Source organism: Carcharhinus amblyrhynchos, unplaced genomic scaffold (assembly GCF_965287045.1).
Source record: "Carcharhinus amblyrhynchos unplaced genomic scaffold, sCarAmb.v2.hapA scaffold_86, whole genome shotgun sequence".
NCBI lineage: Eukaryota > Metazoa > Chordata > Chondrichthyes > Carcharhiniformes > Carcharhinidae > Carcharhinus > Carcharhinus amblyrhynchos.
In genome coordinates, this window is record NW_027649826.1 from 294,749 (window position 1) to 307,544 (window position 12,796).

Below are 12,796 nucleotides of genomic sequence, written 5' to 3' on the forward strand. Positions count from 1 at the left end.
TTGGCCTTGTGGATCCAGAACTGGCTTGCCTGCAGAAGGCAGAGAGTGGTTGTGGATGGGTCTTTTTCTGCATGGAGGTCAGTCACCAGCGGAGTGCCCCAGGGATCTGTGCTAGGACCCTTGCTGTTTGTCATTTTCATAAATGACCTGGATGAGGAAGTGGAGGGATGGGTTAGTAAGTTTGCCGTTGATACAAAGGTTGGTGGTGTTGTGGATAGTCTGGAGGGATGTCAGAAGTTGCAGCGTGACATAGATAGGATGCAAGACTGGGCGGAGAAGTGGCAGATGGACTTCAACGCGGATAAATGTGTAGTGATCCACTTTGGCAGGACCAATGGGATGAAGGAATACAATATCAAGGGCAGGAGTCTTAGCAGTGTTGAAGAGCAGAAGGATCTTGGGGTCCGGGTCCATAGGACTCTTAAATCGGCCTCGCAGGTGGAGGATGTGGTCAAGAAGGCGTATGGTGTACTGGCCTTCATTAACCGAGGGATTAAGTTTAGGAGTCGGGAGGTAATGCTGCAACTTTATAGGACCCTTGTCAGACCCCACTTGGAGTACTGTGCACAGTTCTGGTCACCTCACTATAGGAAGGATGTGGAAGCTATTGGGAGGGTGCAGAGGAGATTTACAAGGATGTTGCCCGGATTGGGAGGCATGCCTTAGGTTGAGGGAGCTGGGACTCTTCTCCCTGGAGAGACGAAGGTTGAGAGGCGACCTGACTAGAGGTTTATAAAATGTTGAGAGGAATAGATAGGGTGGATTCTCGGAGGCTATTTCCCAGGGCTGAAATGGTCGCTACAAGAGGACACAGGTTTAAGGTGCTGGGAAGCAAGTACAGAGGAGATGTTAGGGGTAAGTTTTTCACTCAGAGGGTGGTGAGTGAATGGAATCGGCTGCCGTCGATGGTGGTAGAGGCAAACTCGCTGGGGTCTTTTAAGAGACTTCTGGATGAGTATATGGGATTTAATAGGATTGGGAGTTACAGATAGTTCTATGGCTTGATAGGTTATAGATGTCATCGGCGCAACTAGTGGGCCGGAGGGCCTGGTTGTGCTGTAGTGTTCTATGTTCTATCTCTGAAACCAAGTGACAGATGCCGCCCAAAGTAACTTAGTGGATTCTTCTTCAAATCCCCCCAAATGTTTGTAACAATGTGAGAAAACTTGTCTCACTGGGATTCTTGCTTCCACTCTACAAACTCCGCTCTAGAAAAAAAAAGCCTTTGGAATCCTTCCCCAAACAACACTTCCTCTCAGATGCCTTCACCAAGGATCCCCCTCCAATATTTCAATGTTTCCTTTTAGTATTCCTCCATACTCAGCCAGGCCAACAGTACACAGCTCCTCTTGACTGTATGAAGGTGTCACCAACTTTAGGATGATATCAGATGTCTGGATACTCGTGAGCAAACTTTACCATGTCCGCATTTAGCAGCTCTGTTTGTAACTGGGAGCCTCTCTCTGCTCCTCTCTAACTTTGGGAGCAGTAGCTTGTTCAGATTCAGGTTTTATTGTCACTTTGACTTCTATCTTCCTGACACTCCTCTTTTCCTCCTTGGTTTCTGACGGTGATTTATCTTTTGGGTTCTGCTTTCTGAATCCCTGCATTGTCCTGTCTCTATTGGCAGCCTCTGTAAACACCGTCTTGCTTCTTGGGTTAACTGGTTACAACTGAAACTCAGTGTTTCTATTATTCACTGTGGGTCTCTGAATATAAGCAACCATTTTCTTAACCTCGATAACTCTTACAGTATCGTAACCCTTAAATTAAAATGCCGGGACAGTTTAAAGTGAAACCAGGCAGGCAGCTTTGTTTAACATGAAGTGAAATTAAAGCTTTGGCCCTTTCTGAGCTCACAAGCACAGAAACACCAATTAAACTTAAACTCAGGGATTATTATCTGATACCCACAAACATAAACTAATTCATAACAGTAAATCCCAAGATTCTGTATTCTTTATTAACTGCTACCTACACTTACCCTGCTAACAGCAATGGTCAATGTACATATACGTCCAGTCCCTCTGATCCTGCAATCCGTTAACAATTCTACCGATTATTTTATATTGCTTCCTCATGCGCATGTTTCCTGAAAGTCTCACCTCACACGTCTCTGCATTGAACTTAATCTGCCACCTATCTGTACACTCCACCATGGTCTGTTTTTTCAGTCCCAAGCTCCCCTCCTCACAGTTTCTGATGCCTCAAAGATTTCTGTGACTAACAAACTTTGAAATTTTCCTCAAGACTGTAAACACCGAGATCATTCATATATATCAGGGAAAAGCAGGAATCCCAATACTGACCGCTAGGATTCTCCACTACAAACATCCTCCAGCCTGGAAAATATCCATTACTCTTTATTCATCCAATTTTGTATCCACATTAATACTTTCCCATTTATTTAATGAGCTTATGTCACAAGTCTGTTGTGTCACTGCATCAGATGATTTTTGAATATCCGTGTACACCACATCAACAGCAGAACCATCATTGACCCTCTCTGTTGCTTCCTCCAATTCACAGCAATATAAAGCCAATGGCAAACAGCATGTTTTGTTTACCAACCAATGGATTTAGTTTTCCTCTATGTCACTATTAGATTCACCATTTCCCTTTTGAACTCAGTGTGGGCCGCCTCAGAGTAGTTAAATGATTAACTGACCCTCCGACAATCAGCTAAGTTTAACAGCACTGCTCCAGGCTGGAGCCACAGGCTTGACTAAATTAGATAGACCCACTCTTTTAGGTTGTGGTTACTGGCTCCTGGCCCTCCCTTCATCCACTCCAACAAACTGAGATAGATGATACAATGTCAATAGTTAAGAGGCACTAAGAGGGATCCACTCTCACAGCTTTACCATTTAACTCTCCGTAAAATCTACAATTCTCATAAAATCCTGGATTTCTGTAACAGCAGAAATGATTTGAATTTCCGGAAACGTAGCAGGGTCAGTGAGATTCAGGAGGGTAATTCTGATGATCAGGAAATGAGACCAGAATGTGGGACATGTTTAAAATTACTTTCTTGTTCACAGGATGTGGGGTGGGGAGGATTTGAACGGGAGGGGAACTAATGTCTTAGCGGGGAGGTTGGCTGGGGTGTTTATGAAGGGTTTAAACTAATATGGAGGGGGGGTGGGGAGGTGGCTGGGAGAGAGTCGGGTGAAAGGAGAAGTATCAGGGAGAAGGTGGTTCCGAGGGACACTTGTGGGTTGAACTGTGTCTGTTTCAATGCTAGGAGTGTGACAGGGAAAACGGATGAGCTTAGGGCCGTGATGTTTGTGAGGCAGTTAGATGTGGTGGCTGTAACGGAGACGTGGTTACGGGAAGGGCAGGACTGGCAGCTGAATGTTCCTGGGTACAAGTGTTTTAGGTGTGACAGAGGAGGGTTGAAGAGAGGTGGAGGGGTGGCACTGTTAGTCAAGGAAAACATCACAGTAGTGCAGAGGGAGGACGATATGGAAGAGATAGGGATTGAGTCACTGTAGGTGGAGTTGAGGAATAAAAAGGGAGAGATTATGATGCTAGGGGTGTACTATAGGCCACCCAACAGCCCGAGGTCAGTGGAGGAAGGCATTTGCAGGGGCATTTTGGATAGGTGCAGGAAGAATAGAGTGGTTGTAGTGGGTGACTTTAATCTTCCTGGAGTGAATTGGAGGGGGCCTAGAGCTGGGGGTACGGAGGGAGAGGAGTTTGTGAAATGTGTTTTGGAAGGGTCTCTAGAGCAGTATGTAACTAGTCCGACTAGGGGAGAGGCTATACTGGATTTATTGTTGGGTAATGAGCCGGGGCAGGTGGGAGAGGTAGAGGTAGGCGAACATGTGGCTAACAGTGACCACAAGTCCGTCTACTTTAGGATAAAAATGGAAAGGGACGAGTGCCGGCCGAACGGGAGTGTGCTGAACTGGGGAAAGGCGAGCTATAGCAGGATTAGGAGGGAGCTGCAGGACACTGATTGGGAGGGACTGTTAGCTGGCAAGTCCACGGTTGGCAAGTGGGAGGCTTTTAAGGGTAAAATGAAATGGTTGCAGGGGAGGTATGTTCCGGTTAAGAGGAAGGATGGGAAAGGTAGGATTAGAGAGCCGTAGATTACAGGGGGTATTGAAGACTTGGTCAGGAAGAAGAGGGAGGCGTATGTTAGGTCGAAACGACTGGGTACGGAGAGGGCGCTGGAGGAATATAGAGAGAGTAGGAGGGAGCTAAAAAGGGGAATTAGAACGGCAAAGAGAGGGCATGAAATGGCTTTTGCTGGTAGGATTAAGGAAAATCCGAAGGCATTTTATTCCTATATTAGGAGCAAGAGAGTAGTTAGAGGGAAAATTGGTCCTCTTAGGGACAAGAGTGGAGAGTTGTGTATTGAGTCGGAGGGAATGGGGGAGCTCCTGAATGAATACTTTGCGTCGGTATTCACGAAGGAGAGGGGTTCGGAATCGTGCGGTCTCTTGGAGGGAGCGGAGGATCAGCTGCAGGAAATATCTATTACGAGGGAGGAAATGCTAGGGCTTTTAGGTAGCGTAAGGACGGATAAAGCTCCGGGGCCTGATGGTATTTATCCCAGGCTGCTTAGGGAGGTGAAAGATGAAATTGCTGGGCCTCTGGCGCAAATCTTTGTCTCTTCTTTGGACACAGGTGAGGTCCCAGAAGACTGGAGGGTAGCAAATGTGGTACCGCTGTTTAAAAAAGGTAGTAGGGATAACCCCGGAAATTATAGGCCGGTGAGTTTGACATCGGTGGTGGGGAAATTAATGGAAAAAATACTTAGGGGTAGGATGTATGAGCATTTGGAGCGTTGCAATCTGATTAGGGATACACAACATGGCTTTGTTAGAGGGAGGTCTTGCCTTACGAATCTGGTGGAATTCTTTGAGGAGGTGACAAAAACAGTTGACGATGGGAGAGCCGTTGATGTCATCTATATGGATTTCAGTAAGGCGTTTGACAAAGTCCCTCATGGTAGGCTGGTAGAAAAGGTTAAGGTGCATGGGATACGAGGTCAGGTAGCTAGGTGGATTGAGAACTGGCTGGGTAATAGGAGACAGAGGGTAGTAGTGGAGGGGACTTTGTCCGGCTGGAGGCCAGTGACCAGTGGTGTGCTGCAGGGCTCGGTACTGGGACCTCTCCTCTTTGTAGTATACATAAATGACTTGGAAGAGAGCGTAGGTGGTGTGATCAGCAAGTTTGCTGATGACACCAAGATGGCAGGGTTGGCGGGTACCGAAGTGGATTGTGAGGTGATACAACAGGATATAGATAGGTTGGTGCATTGGGCAGATAGGTGGCAGATGGAATTTAATCCTGACAAATGCGAGGTGATGCATTTTGGAAGGAATAATGTAGAGAGGAGTTATGTGATTAAAGGTAGATAAATTAGGAGTATAGAAACACAGAGGGACCTGGGAGTGCAGGTTCACAAATCCATGAAGGTTGCGACACAAGTGGAGAATGTTGTCAGGAAGGCTTATGGAATGCTAGCCTTTATAGGAAGGGATATAGAGTTTAAAAGCTGCCGTCTAATGCTTCAGTTGTATAGAACGTTGGTTAGACCGCATTTGGAGTACTGCGTCCAGTCCTGGTCACCTTACTACCGGAAGGACGTGGAGGCTCTGGAAAGGGTGCAGAGGAGATTTACCAGGATATTGCCTGGTATGGAGGGGCTGGGTTACGAGGAAAGGTTGGAGAAACTGAGACTGTTCTCCTTGGAAAGACGGAGATTGAGGGGGGACATGATAGAGGTATATAAGATACTGAAGGGAATAGACAGAGTCAATAGTGAGAGACTGCTCCCTAGATTGGTAACAAATACAAGAGGACATGATTTAAGGGTGAGGGGGGAGAGGTATAATTTGGATATGAGAGGAAGGTTCTTTACGCAGAGAGTTGTGGGGGTATGGAACGCGCTACCGAGTGGGGTGGTGGAGGCGGGAACGTTGGACTCGTTTAAGGTTCAGTTAGATAGGCACATGAGTGAAACGAGGATGGAGGGTTATGGTAGGGGGTATTAAATAAGGGTTAGAACCTCGGGAGACAGGAAAGGCAGGCTTGTGATTAACGTTTTTGTCTTTTATTCCACAGGTGGAGGTCCACCTTGTTGTCAAACGAGGGGCATGCACACGGTGGGTCGTGCGTGGGCTACTCTTGGAGGTTCCGGGAGTGGCCTAGTACTTCGTGTCGGTGTGTGTGTGTTTGATCCTGGACCGGTAGACGGGCGCCGCAACAGCTCGGTGACTAGCACTGCTAGCTGTGCAGATACATGGATTTGGGCCTGTGTCTGTGGGAGTTTGTGCATTCTCCCTGTGGTTGCGTGGGTTTCCTCCGGGCGCTCCGGTTTCCTCCCACACCCCAAAGATGTGCTCTTAGGCTGATTGGTTTTACCAAATTGACACTATTCTCCCCTGAATCTGGCTAAGTCAGGGGTTCTATACGTAGACACGCAGGGTAGAATAGGTGTAGGGTGATGCGGCGGCGCGGGCTCATTGGGCCGAAGGGCCTGTTTCCCGTGCTGGGTTGTTCTTTGTTCTTTGTTATCTCCTGCTCTAGGGGCCATTAGCAGTGGGAAATAAATGCTGGTCTTGTCAGTGACACCCATATCCCATGGACAATTAAACAAAATGTACATTTTGAGAGGTGTAAAAGTGGTTTCCCCAGTTGGCAAACCAGTGAGAGTGAATTGTTCAGCTGTTTCAATGCTGACTATTGCCTTTTCCATTCAACAGAAAGGGTTTGATATTATTTGATTTATTATTGTCACATTTATTAGTGCCAAAGCATAACATATATAGGGAAGGAAAGGAAAGAGTCCAGAATGTAGTGTTAAAGCCACAGCTAGGGTGTAGAGAAAGATCAACTTGGGTGAGATATCGTAACTTAAATCAGTTCACCATTGGTGCTAAGTTTCTGACACAAAAATAGACCCAGCTATTTCTCCTGCCGAAAATTAGTCTGAATTTAGCGTGTTTCTCACTTTCTCCATTTAGTCTGATTGGCAAGAAAGTGGGAGATTCAGGAGTGAAACTATTGTCTGCGGCTCTGAGGAACCCAGAATGTAAAATACAGAAACTACAGTAAGTATCAGACTGTGTGAGATTGTGTTAATAATCAGTGGATGTCTAACACTGTAAATTGTTATCTGTGTCAGTAATCGTGCCATTAATAACCATTCCACATCATTCCTGTCAGTATTCATGTTAAACATCACGGATTCACTCTGATTCCTGAAATCTTTCTCTCTCTGATCTCCAGTTTGGAGAGTAACAGCCTCAGATATTCTCACCTCTGCTCTCAGTACAAACCAGTCAGTGATGTGTCTGAACCTGAGTTACAATAAACTGTGAGATTCAGGAGTGAAAGATTTAATTCATCATTTATAATTATTCTCAAAACCATTCATGAGAATAAAAAAGATGGACAAAAAAATTAAATGTTTATAGAATTACCAGATATGGCTGGTCACATGTTCAATTTCTTTAAATTTGTCATATAGATGTTTGTCTGTCAGCTTCTCAGTTTAATTAAACATAGAAAACTGCTGTATATTGGTAAGGCAGATTACAAACTACATTGAATTCTGATGAGTTTTATCCCGAGGGATCCACTCTCAAATTTATATTAAACGGAGCTTAAGGAGCATCTTAAAAAGAGAATGCAGAGATGGAGGTGGGGAGGGTTATGAAGGGAATTCCAGAGCTTACAGCCCAGCAGTTCAAGGCACAGCTCAGCTGGCAATGGCAATAATCACAGTGCAGAATAGTCTGAATCATGTCCCTATTAATATTGGACATTGTTTTTAAGAACACAAATAATGATACTAAATATACCATTGCTATCAGTATTCGTGTTATTAAAAACACTGTCTGCTCTTAGGAAACACATAATAAGCTTGGGAGCAAAGTTGGAGACCCTGAAATAAGAGACAAAGGCAGCCTGGATATGAAGTTATCTGAGTGACAGGAGAGGTGAACTGTACCTTATCATTTATAGGAAGCTGACAATGGCTTTCCCCAGCAATCAATACCGTGTTACATATACGACTTTCGGTTTATCTAAAAATGAGGTGTAAACCTGGTGAAACTCCAGCACACGGCCACCAGACCAGAGAGTGGATACAGCATACGATAAACCGAGCTTGTGTCACAGTTGGAGCAGAAGAGGACCCACTGCCCACACCAGGGCCATCCTGAGAGGAGCTCCCAGATGCTGCAGGCAGCCGCTCCTCTATCCATTCAGGTCAAACTGGACCCTCCCTGTTCAGCTGGGAAGTCCTGACAGTGACTCCAGGATCATTTTCCCATCCCTCCCACAGCCCGTGTCCCACAGAGCTCCTGGAGGTGGTGAGAACATGCAGCTCATGTGTATTTCCTGTGGGTGATAGGCTGGATGTGACTCTCCATGAAGGTCACCAATCTCTCTGTGGAGGATGTTATTTGTGTTCATACCTGAGACATGGTAACACTGCTGGTCTGGATTGACTCCTCCATCCTTTTGTGTATGGATACACACAGCCTTTGGAAACTCCACCGGATGTTAAAATACCTTACACTGCAGCTCCAGTATCTGCTGTATTGTTAAAGACTCCAGTCACATTTCACCTTCCACAAGCTGGCTCTGCTCTCTCCCCTCAAGAGTGTGAGTGAACTCAGCTATTGCTGCCTCCATCAGCTGCTCGGGTTTGTGTGTGCTGTCCTGTGCTGCCAGATTGTAACCCCTTTGCTACTCGTGTGAGACAGTATCTGCTCTGGCGGATGTTATGGGGAATAATATGACAATCCATCCTCTGACGACCCCTCCTCATCTTCAGAGGCACACCCGTCTCCCGCTCACCACAGCTGTTGATCTGTGAGAGAGTGAAGATTGTTAGAGGGTAATGCACATCCCAACATGTCCTGGAGACTGTTCCTAACCCAGAGCTCCATCTGACCAATGGTGAACAGACAAGCACCAGGTTTTGGACTCAGCAGCAGAGTCTCTCCTGTGCCCATCACTCACTCACTCTCTCTGGATCCACAACCCATCTCACCATTAGCGATTGCCCACCCAGCCTCCAGGTCTCCCAGCTCCAGCACTTCATCTTCCATTGGCATAAGGATAACACAATCCAGACACTGTCACTCTTGGCTCCTTCTCTGATGCTCTGTGCCCTCTTCTACAAGCACATAAATTTCCATTGTTACTCACCCATCAAAGACACACACAAGCCTATGGTGCTGCCAGACTGCCCATCATGGGCCCACCAGGATGGTCACTCAGTGTGGGCAGTGCAGCAGTCATCTCTGACTGACCGGAACCCTTCACAGAGAGGCTGACATGTTCCTGAAGATTGATGCTGCTGTTTGGACATTGCCAGTGTCTGGGTGGAGATGTTCTTTCCACAATTTCTCTTCCATCCTTATTCACATATCAGCCTGTAAGTTTAACACTCACCTTGTCAGAACATATCAGGTTATTGATCCTTTTGCCTCACTGCAGCCACGTGCTGCCTGCTCTGGCCCTCGGCAGTTTCTATCCAGACTTGCTTGTGTTGATGTGACAGGTCTCCTCCTCCAGTCCTGAGGGAACAGAACCTCCCTCCAAACCGATATAGCCTTGAGAATTTCCAGGGAAGTGTCAGTGAATTGGGTTTAATCTGCCTTCTGCCATTTCAGCCCTTTGTTCATTAACCAGGCTCCCTCACTGCTCCCTTCAGAGCCTTTAAAAGTGCTGCTGGCTGCCTTTAAATCTGGTGCCAGCTTTGCCTGAATGGGATCTTCCCCTGCAGCCAGTGGTTAAGCTCTGGAATGACCAGGGTTTTGGGGGAAGGTGGGGGAATGACACTTAGTGAGTTGCTCATTCGGAGGGTCAGTGCAGACACAATAGGCCGAATGGCCTCCTTCTGCTCTGTAACAATTCTGTGATTCTGCCTGTGTTGCCTGAGTGGACGGATTCCCCTAACCTGTCAGATATTAATGTGTCCGTTCTGGTTCTGTGTGGAGTTGGTTAGTTCAGTTGGTTTGGTGTCTGGAGTGTGATGTGGAATGATGATAATGTTGAGGGTTTGGTCCTCGTACCGGCTGTGGGGTTCATGGAGTCCCATCTCCTCCCATTGCCCCACGTTTACTAAGTTTTGTCCCTGAAGCTCCATGTAACAAATTGTCTCTCTCTCTATTGGAGAGAAATACAGATATTTCATCGAGTACTGTGGATACTAACACTGTCCACTCAGGTTCGTTCTTACTCACATCTGAACATCACACCCCAGGCATCTTTCTCCACACCCATTTCAACATCCTGATCTTCACGTGGGGGGAGGCTACTCCTCTTACCGGTCTCAGGCTGGGTCTGTAAAGACAAATGCCTCCTTGTCCGTATATGTTCAGATCAGACCTCTTACACACTCTCACACTCTTTCATCACAGATGAACATCTACTGCACCTACTGTACTTTGACCCATTCTTTTTAAGTTTGGTGATCTATTCCGGGGCTCTGGTCATTCCAGAGTTTAACCACTGGCTGCAGGGGAAGATCCCATTCAGGCAAAGCTGGCACCAGATTTAAAGGCAGCCAGCAGCACTTTTAAAGGCTCTGAAGGGAGCAGTGAGGGAGCCCTGGTTAATGAACAAAGGCAGAAGGCAGATTAAACCCAATTCACTGACACTTCCCTGGAAATTCTCAAGGCTATATCGGTTTGGAAGGAGGTTCTGTTCCCTCAGGACTGGAGGAGGAGACCTGTCACCCTGAAGCTCCATGTAACAAATTGTCTCTCTCTATTGGAGAGAAATATTAATATTTCATTGGGGTCTGTGGCTACTAACACTGTCCACACGGAAACATCACCAACTCCCAGCTGAAATATCGATACATTTCCAACCATTATCTTCACAGAATTGTTACGGTTCACAATGAGGCCATTTGGCCCATCGTGTCTATACTAGCTCACCAAATTAGCTTTAGGAATGTGTGTCATTCTCCAGCCTTTTTCTCGTATCCTCGCTCATTGTTTCTATTCAAATAATCATCTAATTCCTTTCTGACTGTTTCGATACAGCCTCCCTCCACCACACTTCCCGGCTGTAATTCCAGACCCGAACCACTGGCAGTGTGAAAAAGGTTTCTCTCTCATCATCTTCAACCCCACCACGCACTCCATTCCTGAGCCACTGACCATCCCATGTCCCTCCCTGTGACTCAGGGTAAGGACATGGGAATCCTGAGCTCTTCCCTTTCACCATCATCCTTTTTATCATTTAATCACTCCGACACTTCCATTTTGTTCTTTCCTTGTCACCCGCCCATCCCCAGCTCCCTGTCACTTCAAACAATTTAATTCACTGCTACTTCCACATTCTAATTTTAACTAATTAAACTGAAACTAAATCTGTTTCTCTCTTCACAGATATTGCCTGACCTGATGAGAGTTTCCAACATATTTATTCATATTTCAGATTTTCAGCATTAATATAATTTTGCCTTCTGTATCAACTGAAGTTGTGTTTCTTGAATGTCCCGCACTGTACATTATTATCGTTAATGATCTTATTCTTAAAAACACTGGGGATTTACCCTGATTCCTGTTATTTTTCTCTCTCTGATCTCCAGTTTGTCTGGTAATGATCTCACCGATTCTTGTGCCGAGGATCTGGTCTCTGCTCTCAGCACAAACCGCTCACTGATAGATCTGGACCTGGGTTACAATAAACTGGGAGATTCAGGAGTGAAACGGCTGTCTGTGGCTCTGAGGAATCCGGACTGTAAAATACAGACACTGGGGTAAGTAGCAGACTGTGTGAGATTGTGTTTATAATAACTGAATATTCAACAATATAATTTCACCGCTGGTATTTGTATAAAAACACTGCCCATTACTATTGGTGTCAGTTATGAATAAGGAAAATTGTTTTTCCTCTGACTCCTGTTGCTTCTCTCTCTGATCCCTGAGCAATGGGATGTCAGTCCCACAGATCCTTATGTTGAGGGAGTGGGGGAATAATGTTATGGTTCACCCTCTGAGGTTCTCTCCTCCTCCTCAGATGTGTACAGCTCTCCCCGGACACAGCTTCCATTGATTTGTGAAAGGGGACAGAGTGAATAGATGACAGTAAATGGAGGACAGGACGTGGTGGTGGAGTCTCGCTGTTAGTAACAGATGACAGTACAGCAGCGAGAGGGGAACTTAGTTCCAATGATCAAGGTGCAGAATCAGTTTGGGTAGAGATAAGAATTAACAAAGTTAAAAGATCACTTGTGGGAATCATTTATAGACCCCTAACAATATTCAGAATCTCTGACACAGTACACAGGAAAAATAATGGGGTCTTGTAAAAACATACTGCAATAATCATGAGTGATTTTAATCTTCATCCATGAAGAAGAACAAAGAGCCACAGAACACAGTAACAGGCCCTTTGGCCCACCAAGCCTAACTCCTAATCCTTATTCAGACCCAGTCCTTACTGCCCATACGTGGTTTCTATTCATCTGTTCGTCTCCTGTTCCTGTGTCCATAAGAACATAAGAAATAGGAGCAGGAGTCAGCCATCTAGCCCCTCGAGCCTGCCCTGCCATTCAATAAGATCATGGCTGATCCGTCGTGGCTCAGTTCCACATTCCCGCCCTCTCCCCATAACCTTCAATCCCCTTGCCTATCAAAAACCTATCAACCCGCGTCTTAAAAATATTTAGCGAGGCAGCCTCCACCACTTCAACGGGCAGAGAATTCCAGAGATTCACCACCCTTTGAGTGAAGAAGTTCCTCCTCAACTCTGTTCTAAACCGCCCCCCCTTTATCTTGAGGCTGTGCCCCCTAGTCCTACTGTCCTT

The 12,796-nt window shown here is 46.1% G+C and overlaps 1 protein-coding gene across 1 annotated transcript in view; it reads left to right on the forward strand.

Annotated features, from left to right (window-relative positions):
• Positions 1–12,796, forward strand: part of LOC145337959 (NACHT, LRR and PYD domains-containing protein 3-like) — a 108,968-nt gene that overhangs the window by 25,546 nt on the left and 70,626 nt on the right. Inside the window, exons 5-6 of the mRNA XM_080182737.1 lie at positions 6,981–7,067; positions 11,576–11,746. Of these exons, the coding sequence (XP_080038863.1) occupies positions 6,981–7,067; positions 11,576–11,746 (258 nt within the window). The remainder of the gene's footprint in view (positions 1–6,980; positions 7,068–11,575; positions 11,747–12,796) is intronic.